Source organism: Sinocyclocheilus rhinocerous, unplaced genomic scaffold, assembly GCF_001515625.1.
Source record: "Sinocyclocheilus rhinocerous isolate Xijiao unplaced genomic scaffold, SAMN03320098_v1.1 scaffold690, whole genome shotgun sequence".
In the NCBI taxonomy this organism is placed as follows: Eukaryota; Metazoa; Chordata; class Actinopteri; order Cypriniformes; family Cyprinidae; genus Sinocyclocheilus; species Sinocyclocheilus rhinocerous.
In genome coordinates, this window is record NW_015654492.1 from 859629 (window position 1) to 881186 (window position 21558).

The following is a 21558-nucleotide window of genomic DNA, read 5'->3' on the forward strand; positions in this document are numbered from 1 at the left end:
GAACAGATACCATGTCTTTATAATTATAACTTCTATTTTGCTATCCTATATATGCTATCCATATGCCCTATTATACTTCACCCTGCTTTGAACTACTGTGTACTACTTGGCATAATTATTTATTTTGATTATTATTAATACATAAACTATTAATTGAATGTCTTATATCATTGTTTTTACTGTCGTTAAGAATGTTAGCATGTGTTACTTCACACCTTGCTGAATCGTGGTGAACAGGAGGAGAACTGACGGATCTCCAGATGGTCATCATCATTTGTGTCATCCTCTTCCTCCGAGTCCATGTGATGATACCGATCTGAGCGTGCTAGCGGGTCGAAGAAAGAGATTTCAAATTGTGCTTTAGAGAATGTAGGCCCATGTGGTGTGCATCTGTATTGCAGGTAGAGAATAAAGTATCTTGTTATAAATTTCACTACAGTCCCTGCTGCCTGAACACGTACTGTCAAAGTAGCTAGTGTCATCCTCCGACTCCAGCTGAGGAATGAACTCTGCCTTCTGCCTCAGGAGACTGTTCCAGTCCAGATCAGTAAAAAAACGGTGCTGTTTCACCTCAAACGCACTCCCTGTGGGACAGGGAAAGAGAAGATCTCTTCAAATATTTCTCAAAAAACAGAGATATAGGATAACATTAAAGAAAAAGTCTTCTTAAGATTTTCTGTTCAGGTTTATTCATACACTATTAATCTCAGCAGATCAGTCAAGTCACTCCTCTAAGACTAAACCAGGGAATAGATCAAGTCAGAGTCTGTGCAAGTAAGTGTGAGTTTGTGCGCTAGAGGACCTGTTCCCAGACGCTCCAGAGGGTTTTGCCGCAGTAGTTTGGAGATGAGATCTTGAGCATCTGGAGGCAAAGCTTCATCACCTTCTGGCCAGATTATCTCATCTATTGAACCACACATACAGAATCATATTTCTGGAAGGACTCTCAAAAACATCAGAATTAGGTTCACAGGTCAGATTTCAGAGCATTTTTATATCTTAGACAGATGACACAAGAATAGGCTGATTTTAGGAGTCTATTAAGTTTTTCAAAATTAATTACTGACCGGTAAAGAAGATTGATTATCACTGATTAGGAAAGTACCATACCATACCATCACATACCATACAAGTCAAAAGTTTGGGCACTCATGTTTGTATAATGTATGCAATGTTTCTCATCATTAAATTTTTAAGAAAATAATGTTTTTTGCACTTTCTTCTAGACACTAACCACTGATGACTTGTCCAAACAGCTCCTCAGGCGTATCCCCAAAGAAGGGAGCACATCCCACGAGAAACTCATACAAGATAACTCCCATGGCCCACCAGTCCACTGGCTTTCCATAGCCCTGCCTCAGAATGACTTCAGGAGCTATGTATTCAGGAGTACCACACACCTGATGGAGAGAGAAAGAAAGAGTATCCTTTTATTAACAAAAATAAATAAATAAATAACAAATGCAAGAGACAAAATACAAAGTTTCTGTACCTGTTTGTCCAGAAATTCACGGGCATCTTTTTCAATGTGGCCCTCATATAGATTGGTTGTTAAGCTCATTAAACCAATCTTGGACAGGCCGAAGTCTGTCAGTTTGATGTGTCCCATTGATGTAATCAGCAGACTGTTGAAAAACAGGCCATTCTTTATTCTGACATCAGTGAATATAAAAAGGCCATCCATCCATCTAAAAAAAATTGCTGTCTAAACCAAAGCCAACTGATCTGTTATCAAGCATGTTTTTGTATTCTTTGAAAGTGAGATGGAATCTAAAGGACAAATAAAAAGCCTTAAATCAATGATAGAAAGTCAACTTTCCAGGTGGATGCTGCACACTGGTGGTAGTTGAGGAGATTCCCCCGCTTTCATGTAAAGCGCTTTGAGTACCCAGAAAAGCGTTATATAAATGTAACTAATTATTATTATTAACTACAAGCACAGTGGTTTGGTGTTACGTGTGCTTACTTGTCAGGTTTGAGGTCTCTGTGCACAATGCCATAATTGTGAAGGTATTCCAGTGCTAGAACAGTCTCAGCAAAGTACATGCGTACCATGTCCACAGGCAGAGCCCCAATGTGCTTCAACAAAGTGGCACAATCTCCACCTTCAGACACACATAAACACTTTCAACTACAGCATCACTCTGTGGTGTATCCTATACTGAAATCCTCCATGAACGTAGTCACCCAAAGTTGTACAAGTGTTTCTTACCCTCCACATACTCCATAACCATGCAAAGATGTCTCCTTGTCTCAAAAGAACAGAACATACTGACAACAAAAGGGTTCTCTGCAAATGTCAGGATATCTCTTTCCACAAAGGCCTGCTGGATCTGGTTTCGCAGGATCAGGTTCTGCTTGTTGATCTTCTTCATGGCAAATCGCTGACGGGTCTCCTTATGCCTCACCAGAAACACAGCCCTAAGTGGAGAGAGGTATGCATCACTATTAAGCTTCTAACTGTTTAACTGTCTTCTAACTCTACAATTATTAAAGACAAAGAGTGATGGAGAGCCAATAGATAATGACAAATTTCAAAGGTTTTAGCATTTCTAATCATTGATGTGACAGTGAAATCCTGTTGTCTTACCCATAGACTCCATTACTGATGAGTTTAATGGTCTCAAAGTCTTCCTCGCGTGGAGTTTTAGTTTTGGGTTGAGGCTGAGGCTGGAGTGGTTGTATGGTGGCTCCTCGACTCTGCACATGAACACAAACACTTGGTCTTAGTTGAATGTTACTGAACAGAGTCGACAGAATCATTGAAGACTTCTCAATTCTATTACACACTTCTGTGGAATCTGTCTCTGTCTCTGGCGTTTCAGGGTTACCGCTGTCATAGCTGCTCAGCTGGGTCATTTCTAGAGAGCGAGAGCAAAAAGAGGGAATGAAAGTGAGCAGGTGTCATTGAAAAACATCATAAATGTCATTGTAGTTCCTAATTTAGTACAGCAAAACAAATAATAACAGAGTTGCTTCATACAATCCCCAGAAGCTTTTGGACACTTATGTCACTTAAAGGGGTCCTATTATGCTCTTTTACAAAGTCTTGATTTTGTTTTGGGGGTGTACTAGAACATGCTCTCATGCTTGGTGGTTCGAAAAACACATTATTTTTCACATAATTTACATTATTAAAATACCTTTCTCCCCAGGCTGGCACAAACGGCTCGATTAGTTCCGGCTTTGATGAAGGTCCGCCTTCCGAAAAACAAAATGTGTTGTGATTGGTTAGCTGTCCCATTGCGTTGTGATTGGCGAACAGCTTAGACGGTGTTTCAGTACTGCCCCGCCCCTTGTTCCGTCTTTCAACAAAAGCTTTTGGCGAATCCAGCACTGTACTGTGTCATGTTGTGGAAGCTGTCCTCAGTAAAATGCGCAGCACACAATAGCAAATTGGGGTTATAATGCTCAGGGACAGAGTTAAAAAAATAAATTGCAACCACTGTTTCCTGACATCATCCGCTTTCGGAAGCCCAAACAAAGACGTTGGGGCACGGAGGTGAAAAAAACAGCGTTTCAGGCAGTCGCGCACCGGACGAGAAGCGCAGCGTCGCGCCACGTCTTTAAAATTCAAATACATTATTTTCTATGAGTGTAGGCACACCGGCGGCGCCGTTCGGCGTCTGTCCGCGGCGCCCAGCTACGTCGTGTTATACTTGTAAGAATTGTTCTAGACAAGCGGTTCTCAATTCCAGTCCTCGCGTACCCCCGCTCTGCATGTTTTGCACGTCTCTCTTTGTTAACACACCTGATTCAGATCCACTGACTAAAATTAAAAAAGTGAAAAAGCATAATAGGACCCCTTTAACTTAAAAATGTATGCCAATGCATTAGATAACAAAATATCAAACCAACTAGCATTTATTTTCTGCAGATGACACATTGTCTGTACATCTCATACAATTTTTAAAGGGGTCATATGATGCGATTTCAAGTTTTCCTTTCTCTTTGGAGTGTTACAAGCTGATTGTGCATAGATAAGATCCCCGAAGTTGCAAAGACTAAAGTCTCAAAACCAAAGAGATATTCTTCATCAAAGTTAAGACTCTGCCACGCCCCCCTAAAACGGCTCGTTCTAACACGCCCCCACATATCTACCTCACTATGTGGAAATATTAGCATAATGCCGCCCAAATGTGCACGCAAAGAAAGAAGGCGTGGTTTCAGTAACCGCTTAGTGTTCATATGCTTTTGAGGCCACTGTAGGTAGCATTCCTACCCTCAAGGGGGTCCCTGGTGAGGCCCAGCTGGCTGATAATGTATCGAGGGATGTCAGACTTGATGCCCTGACCTTCTTTAGCATGACCTTCAGCAGCCTCCAACAGGTGGTAGAACTCCTCTGGATTAAACTCCTACAACACACACAAGGAGTATGAGGTTCACATGATATGAAGATTAAAATTTGACATCAATCCCCAATCATTTAATTTATTCTAGAAATGTTAGTCTTTAACAGGGGCCGGGAACCTTTTTTGACCAAAGAGCCAATTTTTTTTATTTTTGGTTAATGCATTTTTCCAAAAGAGCCAATATATATTGTTGTCACGGTACCAAAATTTCAGTATTCGGTACCAATACCAGTGAAAATCCACGGTTCTCGGTACCAAAGCAAAACACAAAAACATGCTAATTAAAAAATTTGACTATACTTTCATTTAATCCAAACTGTGTACATATTTAATTTTAAAGGGCTTTTAAAATCTTTTATTCAGCTAAGAATAACAACTAAGTTAGCTAAAAAAAAGCCCAGAACTGCTTTTCTGACTGATATAACACAAACAATGTTAACCATTTGTACATTCTCTAACACGCATATTTTAGATTCACAATTCATTTAAAAGCCTCTGGTGTGTAAAAATAGCAAATATCATCATGTCCTCCTGTTTTTTAACCCTAATAAAAGTTATAGGAGCATTAAATAGTTAATAAAGAAACTTAATTCTAATGCTCATTATATTAGCGTTAGCCACGCTTATGCTAACGATTAACTACTCTAATAACAGCGTTCATTAGGGCTGCACGATTAATCGAATGCGATTGTCATGCGCATTTTGATAGTAATGCAGGTTCTGTAATCAGCAGGAAATCATCATCACGTGCATTCAGATAGAGCAGAATTTACTACACATAGCCGCCGTAGTAAATATCATAATGTCCTCCTGTTTTTTTTTTTTTTACCCTAATAAAAGTTATAGGAGCATTAAATAGTTAATAAAGAAACTTCATTCTAATGCTCATTATGTTAGCGTTAGCCGCGCTTATGCTAACGATTAACTACTCTAATAACAGCGATGTTCATTTCAATCCGACATTCAAATTAAAACATTGAATAATATTCATAACAGAAGCGGTGTTTCCCACAGACTTGCACTCTATTTGTGGCGGCATATATATGCAAATTCATTCTCTGGCAGCAGGAGGCGCTTGTAGAGCGGGAGAGAGAGAGGTTTCCCCAGTAACGGTTATAATCAAATAAGCGCTAGGGATGGGCAATACCTCTTATTTTATTTTAGATCCGATACCGATATTTTCAAGCCCAGTATCGCTGATATCGATATCGATACCTCTAAACTAAACTGATCCTTAAGTATTGATACTTTCGATACTGATGTTGTATCTAAAGGATCGATCCTCACATAAAAATATCGATTCTAAAGTGCATTTTTTAACCATTCATTTTATTTATTTATCAAGAAATTCGGTGCATAAAAAAAGCTAAGTATATTAGCGAATAATTGTGTTGGATAGAACCATTTCTCCTGCTCATCGGAACACATGCAAATGCTGAAAGACAAAACCAATCAATCACAGACAGCGTTCGCTGCTGACGCATGGCTCAGAGTGCTTGTTTAAATAGGGCTGCGTTTCCCAAAAGCATCAGAAGCATAAGTAGATCTTAAGAAACCATTGCCACATTATTACATTAGCCTACCTTCTGAACGCTAAAATGACAAATGGGACACCCTACGGTCTCGTGGACTTAACGGACACGCGAACGCGGCAACCATTGTAAGTCCGTAAGACAGCAAGTGCACATGAAGTGTTCCATTTGGGACAGGGCTAGGGCGAGCTCCGCAGCAGACTTCTACCCGACAGTCAATGCGGCATTACGTCACGAAAGTGCGGACTCAGAGGAAGACCGTGAGGGTTTAGGGTGCCATTTGGGACAGGGCCAAAGTCTATGCTTCTCCGTGTTCCACTCGGACTTCGCACGCAGAAAACATGGTCAGAAGCGGATTAAGTTCCGTTTCGCGGCTTTGAGTTTTTAATACTGTCTGCCTTCAGGAATGTCCTGCTCTTTACTGTCTCATTCATTCACATTCTTTTATTAATAACACTAACAGTCCCACCCGCTGAAAGCTGCATACTGGCTCTTGGCACAGGAGAACACCATCTTCTATAAAACGAAGTATATGTTTCAGTCCTGTCACTTTTTTTTTTACATACTTTTACACTTTTTCTGCTGTTCAAAAAAATCTTTCTTTTCGCTATTACCACAAAGCTACGAATCTGAGTGCAGGAGCTGTACGTTACCATAGTACCCGACAGTCAATGCGGCATTACGTCACGAAAGTGCGGACTCAGAGGAAGACCGTGAGGGTTTAGGGTGCCATTTGGGACAGGGCCAAAGTCTATGCTTCTCCGTGTTCCACTCGGACTTCGCACGCAGAAAACATGGTCAGAAGCGGATTAAGTTCCGTTTCGCGGCTTTGAGTTTTTAATACTGTCTGCCTTCAGGAATGTCCTGCTCTTTACTGTCTCATTCATTCACATTCTTTTATTAATAACACTAACAGTCCCACCCGCTGAAAGCTGCATACTGGCTCTTGGCACAGGAGAACACCATCTTCTATAAAACGAAGTATATGTTTCAGTCCTGTCACTTTTTTTTTTACATACTTTGCGCCACTAAAGACAAAGGCCCTGTCCCAAATGGAACACTTCATGTGCACTTTCAGTCTTGCGGACTTATAATGGCCACCACATGCGCGTGTCCGTTAAGTCCACGAGACCGTAGGGTGTCCCATTCGTCATTTTAGCATTCAAAAGGGTGCTCGCGAGCGCCCCCTTTGTGGCCGTTATGCGCCCTCGATACGCACTTCTACCGAGCCCGCACTGGTGCAAGCTCCGCAGCAGACTTCTTCCCGACAGTCAAAGCGGCATTACGTCACAAAAGTGCGGAGAAGTATATGTTTCAGTCCTGTCACTTTTTTTTTTACATACTTTTACACTTTTTCTGCTGTTCAAAAAAATCTTTCTATTCGCTATTACCACAAACAAGCTACGTAGCAGCTTGAATCTGAGTTTATTAGCTCTACGTTATCAGTTTGCTATCGTGACTCTCGCGAATAGCACTGAACGCGCACTTTTCGGTACAAAAAAATTTATTATTATTTTAAAGATTTTATTAGCTTATGTAGTCTCTACAACCAATGAATTGCTGATCTCTAGTGATGTATAATTTTTGTAATAGATCATTTGTTGGTAAAGGGTGAGAGATCTGACGAGCCACATGATTTATGTCAAAGAGCCAGGTGTGGTTCGCGAGCCATAGGTTCCCGACCCCTGCTCTATAACATATAACATATTTTTTTACATTTTTGATGCTGTCCAGAATAGATCAAACATCAAATACTTCAGAGAAAATTTTAAAATGATGATATTACTTGTTTCTTTAATCCTAGTTCCAGTCAAATATTTATAATCATTATATTCATAGGATTCATTATATTCATTCATCTTTACTTTCTCAACATTTTGTAACAGGCTAAAAGGTCATCTTATTCAGGGTCATTCACACAAAAAGATGAAATAATGCCAAATATGCATTTTAACAAACTATCATTTAAAAATTAAAGAACAGAAAAAATAAGAGCCAAACAAACAAAAGGCACAGCAAGGGCTAATATTACTGTCATTAACTTAATGAACAGTTTAGAATATTTTTTGTGTGCTTATTGAGGCAGGTATGTCTCCAGGTGCCACACTGAGATATTTGCGATGCATTGTGCACACATGAAGCAGAAAAGGTTAACAGCTCATTGCTCTCTCAGCTGCTGGTCCTCCATCAGTGCTGAGCTGTACTGTATGTTGTCATACTACTGAATGCACAAGATTACTCAAAATACACATGTGGCCACAGACATGGAGTCCTGTAGCTTTGTGTGGAAGTCAGCTTTTGTGTTTACGTGTTTCCATAATGTCTGGTGTGATTTGTTTTTAACAATTCAGCGAATCTGACAAATCACTGTGCATTTTGAAGGTTTACAATGTGGCCTTGATTCAACATGCACATCTCCTCCAGGTAAATCTAGCTTTTTAATTATATGGTACTAAGCATGTGCTTCATTTACTATGGAAAAGCAGTTTGCACTGAAGCCTCAGTACAAATAATGTCCAGTTTAGAGTCCCTTAAATTATCAGTGCTTACCAAACACTCCAGCAGACGAGCGGGTCGGGCGATGATTATCATCAGCTTTTTAACCAGCTGGGTGACAAATGTCACCTCCCCACTTTCTGAACGCTCATGAGCCTAGCAACAAACAGAGAAAACAATAGATTTGAAATAGCATACTAACATACTAATCACAGTATTCAGTATGTATCTGTGTACTTTATGAATTGAAAACCTTAATGATCTATCTACATTTGTCAAAATAAGCATAATACAAATTAAAGCACACTGGGTGGAATATTGTATCCTAAATGTAATGTTCTTAACTTGACCTTCCACTTTCACAGTGACGAATGAGCAAGAAGCTGATATCAGAAGCAATATCAGTCGAGATTTTTTACACTCAAAGCACTACAATGAGGGATACTGGGATAGTTAAATGAAGTGTACAAAAAGAGTACATAAAAAGGAAGAGTGTAAAAGGAGCAGAAAGGAGAGAGTTCATCAATAGAATAGAGAAGAGCCGTTCAGAGTAGATGGTTGGCTGACAGTAATAGAGCCATCTCTGACAGACAGCACAGCCACCTCAGGGGATGTCTAATCAGCCTCTGAATTATTTATACAGGTAATGAAACTGCCAGTGAATCGCACACACTCAGGATAATAAAGGGCCTCTACACTGAGTAAATACACTGTAGACAGACAAGTAACAGCAGTGAGAGATATAGGATGAGGGAGTGATTTGGTTTAGCACACCTAAAACTAGATGAAATGAGATACTCTATACTCAGCTATACATAAGGTCAATAAGGTCAAGCGTACATAAGGTCGATAGAAGATCCTCAGGATTCCTCTAATGCCAGACGTCATGGTGATAGCCAGGTCACTTAAGTGACCCGGCCTTGAGATTGGCTCCTGTGGTTTTTAATGATGCAACCATGGGAGACTGAATGATATAGACTGATCATTTAAAAAGGTAAAACTAGTCTGACCTTAAGACAAATGTCCAATTTAATAAATAAAGCCTATAAACGAGGACAAAGAAAAAGGCAGTTCAATAGCGAAAGACCTTATAGAAAAAAACAAAAAGACAAAAAAAAAAAGAGAAGATGAATGGAACTGTGCAAGATATACCTGTACCATATCAGTTATGAGCCAATATTAGTGATTTTGTTTTAATTTATTAGTATTGGTCAATATTAAATATATATTGTCAGACATTTAATTGTACATTTTATATATTTTTTAAATTATTATTATTATTAGTTTCAATACAAAATAGTGTAGAATTATAATCACTGTCATATAATCAAAATTTGTATTATATTGTTGGTATCACTCAGAATGTTAAGAACAGTGCATCCCTTATATTATGGACTAAATTCTGTTTTAGGTGTCATATACTATACTCTGACAAATATTTTAAAAACTTTCTACAATTCACTATTTGATTAAAGTAAACAATAGCAGGTGAATTATCAGGCATAAAAATATTCTAGTTACAGTCCATATTTTGAGTGTTAAATTGTCATACCACTGGTGTGTCCACAATTTAACAACATAAAACAGCATCTATCAGACTATGACCTACTCAATGCAACTCTGCAAAGTAAAAACAATCAGGAACTCAACTGTTAGATCCACATGGTTTCTGAGCGTGCTCTGCACCCAGCGCTCTAAAATCTGCTGAAGAACCTCCTCTTCCTCCAGCCGCCTCTGCCACGAAACGCAGGACATCCTCTGAGCGAGTGAGGAAGCGTTAAATGGAGAAGTCGGGAATGCTTTTCTGAGCACACCTGCTGAAGATGCGGTTTATACCACGATCCCCGTCTGGCCCACCTGTCACCATCGGCTCCCAAACTAAATAAGCCAATTAGCACGGGCTGAATGATGTCATCCATACTCGCCTGAATGCCAAGTATGGATGCGGCAATAGCTCGGCGAATGCATGAGATCACAATGTGCACATTTTCGATTCTGGTAGGCAATAGCAACGAGATGGTTATGGACTGCCAACCGAAAGAGGGGAAAACCTGACCTGATCCCTCCTTCCATTCTCACTCCCTCCCTTTCTCTCTCTCCCCGCACCCTCCTCTTGGGTGCCTGGGATACTCATCCGTCACCAGTGGTGGTTACTGGAGTGTGAAATTAAAATCAGGAAGGTGCTGCCCCCCCCATTCCAACCCTACACAACAAACACACACTCTGGTACATTCCTGCACACATGATTTGTGGATTTGGAACGGGACCTCTGGGAGTCATAACGCTGCCCCTGTGGTATTGTGACTAAGCTAATCAAGACATCAGCAACCTGTATCCTGACTAATGCAGATGTGACAGGTGACCACAGACTCAACAGAAGAAAGAACGATCGTCAGGGAACCAAAATCACACGAGTTGTTTATGACAGCCCAGCTGTCCAGAGATGACCTCTTCCCCGATGCGATGACATCACCACTTTGACTGACATGGATTTATGTTTAGGGATCCACAAGAAAGACCTTGCATGACAAGGAGTTAATACCCTTGAAATAAATGCCGACAACTTCCTACATACTCTCCACATGTGGCTATCTTTGCATACTCACATCTTGGTGTAGCTTCTCAAAGTTCTCCTGTAGTTCGTAGAAGTAGCGGGAGGTGATGAGACCCTCACGGGATTTGTCCAGGCAGTCCCGAGACAATTCTATGACCTGGTGGTGGATGAAGCTCAGGACGCCATCAGCTAAAGGCATGACTTTGTCAGGAGCTGAGGAGGATATGAAATCAGCCAGCCGTTCCTCCATCTGAGCAGTAGCCTGTGGGACAGAAGGGTCCTGGTAAGGGCTGGGTTGAAACAAAGGCCAAGCCATGGAGAAAGAGAGGTATCCAGCCATCCACAATGTGTTACTGTACATTTATTCAAACACACATTTTATTTATTTATTTATTTAATTTATTATTATGATTTTTTTTTTTTTACAAAATTTTCAAACTCTTTTATTTAAAAAATAAAGTAAGTCTGATTGCTTTTTATATTATGCATATAGGCAATGATAAAAAAAAACTGATATTTTTTTTTTTTTACAGATATCAAGCAACAGAGTTATTTATTTATCATTTCTATTATTTATTGTCTGTACACATTGATGCTAATTAGTGTCTTGCTGTTTTTATTTATTTTAATGTTAAACATTGTGTTTATTTATTTTTATTTTTAATGTATATTTTATTTAATTATTTATAATTATTGTTACTATTATTATTGTTAATACATTTATATTATATTCAGTTATTATTCTATTAACATTCTGGCACCTTATTTTTATTAATAATAAAAAAACAATTATTTCTCTTTTCTTTTTGCTATGTGTATTGATGCTCTGGCAATGCCATGTCAAAAAAGTACTTTATTGTGTGAAAATGAGACTTATCCAGTGTCCTTGAGTTGTGCAAGTTCATCAGTTTTAGACCTCACCTTAGGGAAACGCTCCTTGTAGACATGGTTCATCATGACGATCTCATGGTCAAATGATATGGGTGAGCGTCCAGGGCTGAAGACGAGAATAAAGAAACAAAAATAAGTGAAGAAAGAAATAAAAAATGGGACTTAGCCTTTCATCTTTTTTTAACCAATCATATGTTTTCAACCCCAATGTCCCTCTTCCTTCAAGCAGATGTTGCTTGGTGGCCTATACCTGTAATCTAATGTGGATGATAGACTGGAGCACCTGTATTTTCAGACATATCCATTCATGTCAAAGTAGTATCTTCAATCAGAAATGCTCCACAGGGAATACTGAGAGATACAGCTTGTGTAGATAAGCGAGTATGTGTGCGTTTCAGTCAGGGACACAGATTACAGATGCAGCTGGGACCGCATGAGTCACTCCTGTTAGTAAAGGTAAGCAGGTCATGTGACCTCAAGGATGAGGTAATGCTGTAAGTCATCAATCGAAGGCTTGCGCTCCCTATTAGACCTCCTGATTGAATGAAAACATACTAACCATAGCACATTTGATCAACCTCCAGGGTGCTGTTGAGAAATGCGCCAACACACACACTTACACACTAAATTGGCTCATTTACAGCTATGTCAGTAACAATAAGAGACGGGAGAAATATTCTAGTCAAATCTTCAACTTACTTGAGAGCCATTTCAATCAAAAATTACGATCCGGCCACGGCCAAAGGTTAACTCTGACAGAGATTGATTCGCAGCCGAAGGGAGCTGCATTAACAACACACTAAGAAAATTTCTCCTGCTGAGTGAGGTAGAGAGAAAAGACAAGGGAAAATGAAAGAAAGAAAATGCCTTAGAGCAATCCTCTTATTAAATAAAGAATTTAGTGTGTGCAAAGAATCAAAGTGAACTTCCTGCGGCGCAATAACATTCTGCATTTAGACTGATGATAATTAGTGAATGCAATTATTTTTCTCTGATGGACGCAGATATGTCCTTGCAGCCCCAAAAATAATAATGTTTTTGAGAAATGACCTTGTAAAAAGATTCTCATTATCGTTTTAAACCAAATGGGTTAACTGAAATAGATGTACTGTATATGTTCTGTGCAGGAACATACCGGATATAACAGAGGAAAGGACAGCTATTCTTATTGTTAAGGGGCAAAAGAATAAAGAGTGTTCACATATGTTAGAAAGTATAAAAAGAGAAATAGAAGTACAAAAGGAGCGGAACAATATTTGAACAAGTTCCCAACTCTAAGTATGAAACTTTGACATACGTTCATAATCTGTTACAGCTTTTTAATGGTAGCCATGTTCTTACTTTTCCAAGGAATTTAGATTTTTGTGTCCGAATATGCCCATTCCCTAATATATTGTACACAAAAAGCAGTCTATAAAATGTCAAATGTAGTATGTCTGAATATTCAGCATTCTCAAAACTGGAAGCGGACAACATCCGAATCACCTACTACTTCCATAAAGATTCTGAAGTGCAAAATGCACTTCCATGTCAGTAAATTTTTTTGAAAGAAGTCTGTTACAACCAAGGCTGCAAGTCTTTGATCAAAAATATCTTCTTTTATCTTCTAATATATCTTTTGTAGCACGGTAGTGCATTATGTCTGTATTGTATTCATACATACACATGCGCATACACGTGCATCTCAATAAATTAGAATGTCGTGGAAAAGTTCATTTATTTCAGTAATTCAACTCAAATTGTGAAACTCGTGTATTAAATAAATTCAATGCACACAGACTGAAGTAGTTTAAGTCTTTGGTTCTTTTAATTGTGATGATTTTGGCTCACATCATAATTATTGGATGAGAATTTCTTTATCAACATCATAGTGTTGATTTTTGTACAAGCAATCACCTCTCATACTTTCTTTATAAACTAAAAAATTGAAAGTTTTCTGAAAAGTATGTGAAGACTGAGATAGATACTATCACATGGAACAAAAGGCAAACAAAGGAAGGGACTGCCAGAGAGAGAGAAAGAGAGACAGAGGAGGGGAAGAGAGTGTGTAAATGTGTCACAGTTGAGCACAGAAATTACCTCTAAATCCCTCAGAGGAGCTGGAAACCAGGGAAATCAGCTAGTTAATTGGTGTGACAGTCTGCACTAACACAAACACACACACAATTGGATGACATCACCAACAAAGCCACATGCACCATCGTAGTCATTTCAGACACATTCTGATTTTACATTATGTGAAAGTTTAATCAGAATTAACTGTAGCGTCTCGACCAATCTGACACACTAATTTTTATTTGATTTAACAAATCAATTATTCATTAGATTAACTAATCGTCACAGTCCCCTCACTCAATAAACTGGATGCCAGGATTTCTGCAGAACACCAGGCCCCCTTGTCACCATGACAACTAATCATGATATCACTGGTTTTATGACCCCCCCCAGGAATGTGAGTAGAATAACCCACTCATTGTCCCCATAGGAAAGGCAGAGTAGAAATGGACTTTTCTACTAATTAATTCATAGGAAAACCTTTCTTTGAATGAACACACATCATCCTTCAGGTCATTGGGTATATTATTGTCATCGTGTATTTGGTCTTTGAAATTGTATACTGTTATGCAGACTTATAATCGAAACACAGTTGACCCTGAGAGGTCAAGTAAATATCTACAGCGGATCTAAATATTCATAATTAATTATAACTAGTTATGATTAATTATTCATATTTCCTCATGAGCTGATTCGTTACATAACATATTAATTTAAAGAAAAAAAAAAATGGCTTGGCTAGCCAGAAGGAATCCAGAAATTGTCCAATGTATTCTGTCACTGAGTTCTTTATTAAAATAATATTCTAATCTCCGGCTACTGCTACCAAATCACTTGACATATGGATGATGGGTGGTGACCACTGTACGTTGAGCTCATTACTCCTTGAGTGTGTGTTTGAGTGAGTTGAAAGATGTAAAGAGAAAGAATGATGGAGAACTGTGAATGACCACTGCATGAAGAAACGTCCGTCAATTTTCTCTGCATGTCTGTTGTCCGTGGCGTGAAATTAGCATAATACTGCTCCATTTCCTCATCTCTAATTAACCAGTTCTATCTAATCTCCCCCTGCATCCAGTCGTTTCATCTTTCTCTCCCTTCTTTCAACAGTAGAAATGAATAATCCTGGGAAGATGTAATCTGTGGCAACAGCAAACCACACTACCTCATCCAATATTTATGGATCTAATTCTGGAGTGCTGAACCCCCTGCTGAGTGTGTCTAGATACTAAAAGAGGCAAGGCCAGTGTTTCCTGAATAAGTCATCTTAACAGAAAGAGAGAAAGAGCCAGAGGGGAAAGAGAGAGAGGAAGAGAGATGTGTTTACAGATAAGAAGCTCATAAAGGAGGTCTCTTTCTTAGCGTTGAGAAAGAAATGATTCAGTCTGTCAGGTCCTGGGCAGAAGTGTGTGTGACTACTAGAGTAATCACACAACTCTTCTGCAGTGAAAGAGAGTACATAAGAAGAATCCAGGTCACACATAAAAATCAAAAGATAAAATATATGCATATTTTATATTTCACAAAGACTTTGAAGCCTATTGTAGGACCATTCAGATTTTATTTATGGATTTATTTTTTTGGATAGCGTGACATATTTCTTAGATTTTATTTTCATAACAACTACATACATTTCCCCTCTATTGTTCACATTAACCGAGATGAATTTGGACATTTAACTTGAGTTTTTTTTTTTTGTTTGTTTGTTTTAAATACTACCTTTTAAAAATATATATAATTTTATAGCTTGTAAATATGTTTCTTTTAAATTCAATAATTACAGATTTTTATTTATTTTTTGCTTTACAGTAATGAGAACTGGTGGACTTAATTCATTAAATTAATTTCACAATGGAAAAAAAAATAGATTTCTCATCTTTTTTTTTTGGGGGGGGGGGGGGTTGAAATATGACTTGGACACATTGACAGGCAGAGAGAAGCAATAGTAAAGTGTGAAGGCAGAGGAGTGAAGATGCATCAATGTGAAGGGCACACAGGCTGAATAACATATCTGCTACCTTGGAGGAGTCAAAAGTCTAGAGAATGAGGTGTGGCAGTTTCCTGTCAGAGCTCAAGATTTGGCCTTTAAGAGTGAGAGCCAGAAGGCCCAGATGACATCACAGACTCACAAAATCATGTTCACTTGAAGGGCAACTTTTGATTGCTGTGAAATGGGAATCTGTGAGTGATTGTACCTGAGACTGCGGGAGCGTGGCCGCATGGCTGGAGATCTTCTCCCATCCTCATCCGTGATGCTCTCCGAGCTGAAGTGTTTGGTGAGGAAATGCAGCTCATCTGCAGTGGGCTGGAAGGGCAACTGGTGCAGCTTTTCCTGAGATGAACATGATGACTGTGAGAAGCAGAGAGGGAGGGATTACAAGGATAGAAGGCATTGCATAGGCTGCCCTGACTGTCAGTCAGCTGCCTTTGTTGGCATAATGTTGTTGATTGTTAATTTGGCTCTTGGCAAGAAATTTTTCCTAAAAACTTTTAGGTCAAATGCAAAAAATACTGAAAATAAAAGACTTAGTTTAGCTACAGTAATATATATATATATATATATAAATGTTCATTTTCAACTTATAATAAGTTACTAATTATATTTTGCATAAAGAAAGTGAAGCCTAATTTTAGGACCATTAAGCCTTTTGGCATTGTGACATTATTTAACTTCTTATTAATTTAATACTATAAAATAAAAAATCCTTCTCATTCCTATAATACATAATGATAATTGCCATTAATGTCACATTGTAAAAAATCTCAATGACCATAACAATAGGCTCCATTTTCTTTATAATATAATTTCTTATTTCCGTTTTTGTGAGCTTCACCCAATTAAAAAATGACATTTGTTCTTAATCAGTAGATTTTTTTTCCCCTTTTGTTTAGAGTTGAATAAAAGCTCTGCAGCCTTTAGAATAAAAATTTGGCCTAAACTAGAAAATGTATTTTTATCTTTCTGCAGAGAATGGGGCTTGTGAGGTTTGAGCTGATTCTCCAATGAAAGCAACAGCCAGACTGAGTTACAGTCAATTTTCAGGGACAGAACTCTTTTGAAGTGAATGCACTGACATGAAGCCACTGGCTTCACTTCAGGCTAAAGGGAGCTGCTTTGTACCTAGAGTTTATCCCACTGTAGGGTCAATAGGATAAAACTTTTGGGTAAGTTAAGGCTTCGGATCAAATGCAATACCAAACAGTGATGTATATATCTGGGGGTTGATACATCACAGAGGGACTACAGAAAGAACATGAGCACAAACACACACAGACACTCACCGAGACTGTTGAGCTTGGGGTGTTGGTTCCATAGCCAGAGGATGGCAGAGAGGCGAGAGACCAGCGACGACCATCCGTCCTAAAAGAGTGGATGAGGGAAAGGTGAAAATTTGTTCTTTACAAATCACTGCAGATATTCTTCAAAGTAATCAGGACCAGTAGAAATAAGCAGCACTAGGAACGTTCAGATGAGCAACGATAAAATATCTCACGATCAGAGCAGAATAAAGCACCACCGATTAAAATGTCCACAATAACTGACATTTGAACAATAATGATGATTGTTACATTCAACTGTGCAGCTCAATAAGGCTTGTATACAAGAGCCATAAGCATCTGCAATAATGGCTAAGCTGCCCGCACAGGAACTTACACGTACTTTTATTGCAGATACACATATGAAGCCTTTTCATGCAAATAGCACAGTGTGAATTTGCCCTACGTGGCATGATGCAACAGCAACACATTCACTTATCCCTCAAGCACATAAACCAATGATGACTGACATTAGGAATTTAACAGACTGTCAGCGTCCCTTTAATTTGACAAAATAAGGAACTTTAATCTGTTTGACCCCTGACTGCAATGTGCATTGCGCAAAACATACACAAGACTGTAATGATTTTAATATCAATCACAAATAAGCAAACAAGCAAATAAACACAGTTCAAAAGTTTTCTTTCATTTTCTTTCTTTCTTTTTTGAAATAAATTAATACTTTTATTCAGCAAGGGTGCATCAAATTGATTAAAAGTGACTGTAAAGACATTTTTAATGTTACAAAAGTTTTCTATTTCAAATAAATGCTGTTCTTTCGGAATTTTTAACCATCAAAGAATTAAAAAACTATCTGTTTCCACAAAAATATTAAGCAGCACAACTTTTTACCACACTGATAATAATAATAAATGTTTAATGACCAGTAAATCAGTATATTAGAATGAATTCTGAAGGATTATGTGACACTGAAGACTGGAGTAATGGCTGCTGAAAACTCTATAAGCTATCACAGGAATAAATTATATTTTGAAATATACTGAAATAGAAAAAGGTTATTTTAAATTCTACAAAATTACAATAATATTTCAAAATATTACTAGTTTTACTGTATTTTTGATTAAATAAATGCAGCCTTGGTGAGCATAAGTGAGTTCTTTCAAAAACATTAAAAATTTTTTACAGAAACCAAACTTTTGATTGGTAGTTTACATAATCATAAATCATTTTGATGCAAAAATACCCCACAAGAAAACACATAGCCAAAATGTTGCCATATTTTTTTCTTTTCTTTTTTTTTTTAACTGCGAAAAGTATTTATTTATTTTTGTGGAAAATAAAATGATTTATGCAAAGCACAGAAATCTGTGGAATATTTTTGAAGATGATATATCAGTTCTAAGCACACAGTCAAGCTTTTTGTATCCAGCCAGCTGAGTGAGGTGGGATGATTAATAATTTATCTTTCCGATACATAAATGAAGTTGTCTGAGATGTTTTTAAACAGATCTGACTGTCAGCTCTAATGAAATGGAAACATGATGGTTGGTGTAAACAGCCATGCTGGAAGCACACACAGGAAATGATGTTGTAAGAGAAGTGGGTAATTATTACCTGTCAGCCCTGTGTCCATGGCTGTATGGAAGAGAGTAAAGCATTAAAAAGTGATTCTACTGTGAGGGCATCTATGTGTGTGTTTGCACTGATCTAATGCACTATTTTCATGACCTTTACTCAAATGCTCTTTGAGTGAAAAACTCTTGCTCACGTTGGACGCAGAATTCATATACACCCAGACTGGATTCTTATCTGTAAAACCATCTGCATTATTATAGTGCTGTACTGTTTCCATTAGGTGGCACTGTTGGTTCATGAGTGTTTTGGACTGGATGACTCAAATGGTCTTGCTCTATGGCTGACATTCAAACGCATCCTTTTAATTAAGCCTGGGGTCATCAGCTCTGTGTGTTCTCTCCCAGTTGTTAAAGCATTACCATCTTTTGCTGCTCAATTACCAATTCAGATGCACTCGTTAACATTCTTGGTGTCATTATTCATAGCCATAGTGAAGGGTTATGGGATATTACAAATTGATTGAAAGTGGGTTGCTTAATAACCTGCAGATGAGAAGCAAATTATGACAACAATATTTGCAAAAGGAGCAAAGATATATTGCTTGCTCAAACTTTAATTTGGAAACATTTTAAAAGACTGTAAAAGTTTTATTAAAACTCACTCCCAGAATGTGGAATATTTTACAATTAAATGTCTTGTATGTTGTATAAGATAAACTAATAAACTGTGGGAGATTGACCTTTGACTTCACTCACCTGCGAGCTGGCACAAAAGAGAAGTGGCCTGCAGTGTTTGGAGAGAAATTACGTGGGCTGTCCAATGGGCTGCTTCCTGAAAGAGACCAAAAATATTACATTTAGGGAATTGTTTACAAAAATTTAAGGTAACAAAACCCTTTAGAAGAGTGGGCTTCTTATGTAGGCCGCATTGAGAGCAGAGGTACAGGGATAAAACACACTTTGATCACAGTCTTTTCTATTCTCCTGCACAGCTCTCTGAGAATAGATTAGAGCTTAGAGAGTGAAGCACTTACAGTGTTTAAGTGCTTTAGACAACAGGCCGTTCCATCAAAAATGCCTCAAGTGGAGTGATATTGCATAATGAATGTTATTTAATGATTTGCAGACCATGAGCAAAGAATCCTTTTTTGATTAATGCAAGCTCAAATTCATATTCAGGGGATTTTGCTAAGAACGAACTCTTTATCTCTATTCCAGTGGTATTTAAATGGCGAGAAGATTTCATATCCTGGGCTTTTTCACAGTGTGGTAAATTTTTACATCACAATTTAAGATGAAATACATAAAGAGTATAGCTAATAGATTAAGACATACATGACAGCTATGAGTCATGTTACTAGATAAAAAAAAATAAGAAAATTTGATCTAAAAACCACTATTGCTAGTCGTGTGAAATAATGAGCACAGATACAGGTATCATCAATCAATCCAGTCAATCTGAGCAACGGGGCGCTCCTATCTGGACTGTGTGGAACGGCTCGGGTCACAATCCCCCATGCATTAATGCATTTCGTCAAGCAGCCTATGCCAAATCTTAAATATTAATGAGAGCATAATTCTTTGTCAGGAAGTGACTGTAGGAACAGCTGCGCACAGCTGGACTGGGACACGGAGCAGTGTGGATCTGTCACGGAGATGCATTCATTTCAAGGAGAATCCAGTCACTGAGAGAGTGGGAGATGGCACAATAGTGTGCTACACAGTGAAGCACCAGCTTATTTTTCATCACGAAGACTGTAGTAGATGAAGGGTTCGCTAAAGAGATGCAGACACTCTTTCATACAATGCACAGCTGAGAGAAGAAAACTAATCAGCACCCTGTTGAATCACACATGCTATATTCACACCACAGCTGAATGTGGTACGGATGAGGTTTTTGGATGATAGTCTGAAAAATCACACAGAATCTGACATTTTCAACTTTCATATGTGGAAATAAACATATTGATTTTTTAAAAATGTGACTTCAATATGACACAGCGATATTCATGCATTGTTTTAGTCATTTTAACTTGGCATTCTTCATAACTGCATGCTTAATTTATCCTTCCTTCACTCATATCAATGTGTATATTGCACAATATGAAGTAATATACAGAAAGTTCCAAAAAATACAATTACTATATAGACAATTACTATATAGATCAAATGTTGTGACACTTGCATTGAAAAGTGTTAAAATGCTAATGGTAATAAATTTAAGAGTGAAAGTCCAAAGTTCTTTGCATTTATAATAATAATAATAATATCATAAATATTACAAAATAGTAAATATATCATATTAAGGAATAGTATGAAATGTATTAATTTAAAAAATGTAAATAATTAATAATAATAATAAAAAAATATATGGAGGAAAACTAAGAGCTTGAATAGACAAAGGGTGCTGGATAAACACCATGTTAACAGGCTTTGCTTTAGCCAGGTAGCAGGCCAGCAAATTAAGAAAAAGAAAAAAAAACTGCTGCTAAAACAGTTAAACGGTTAAATATATAACAGATCAGAATGTTTTACCCCCACACAGTGATTAATTATTATTATTATTATTTATTTATTTAAATTTTTTTTTTTTTTAACACAGATCAATCTAGTATGCTTACACAAACAGCAGGATCACAGTAGTAGTGAGTTCTCCTCTTGTCTTAAAGGGATAGTTCACCCAAAAATGAAAATTCTGTCATCATTTACTCACCCTCATGTTTACAAACCTGTATGAGTTGCTTTCATATGCTGAACATAAAAGAAGATATTTTGAAGATTGCTGGTAATCAAACAGTTGGTGGTTGCCATTGACTTCCATAGTA

At 37.8% G+C, this 21558-nt stretch overlaps 1 protein-coding gene across 1 annotated transcript in view; it reads right to left on the reverse strand.

Moving 5' to 3' along the window:
- The window catches only part of LOC107717134 (microtubule-associated serine/threonine-protein kinase 2-like), a 133141-nt gene that overhangs the window by 7547 nt on the left and 104036 nt on the right, over nt 1–21558 (reverse strand). Inside the window, exons 6-22 of the mRNA XM_016523800.1 lie at nt 19490–19565; nt 18774–18794; nt 17163–17241; nt 16076–16230; nt 11856–11931; nt 10987–11196; nt 8435–8536; nt 4223–4355; nt 2791–2861; nt 2591–2700; nt 2213–2421; nt 1967–2105; nt 1493–1625; nt 1235–1400; nt 803–904; nt 462–584; nt 216–325 (exon numbers count right to left, since the gene is read on the reverse strand). Coding sequence (XP_016379286.1) covers nt 216–325; nt 462–584; nt 803–904; nt 1235–1400; nt 1493–1625; nt 1967–2105; nt 2213–2421; nt 2591–2700; nt 2791–2861; nt 4223–4355; nt 8435–8536; nt 10987–11196; nt 11856–11931; nt 16076–16230; nt 17163–17241; nt 18774–18794; nt 19490–19565 — 2015 coding nt within the window. The remainder of the gene's footprint in view (nt 1–215; nt 326–461; nt 585–802; nt 905–1234; nt 1401–1492; nt 1626–1966; nt 2106–2212; nt 2422–2590; nt 2701–2790; nt 2862–4222; nt 4356–8434; nt 8537–10986; nt 11197–11855; nt 11932–16075; nt 16231–17162; nt 17242–18773; nt 18795–19489; nt 19566–21558) is intronic.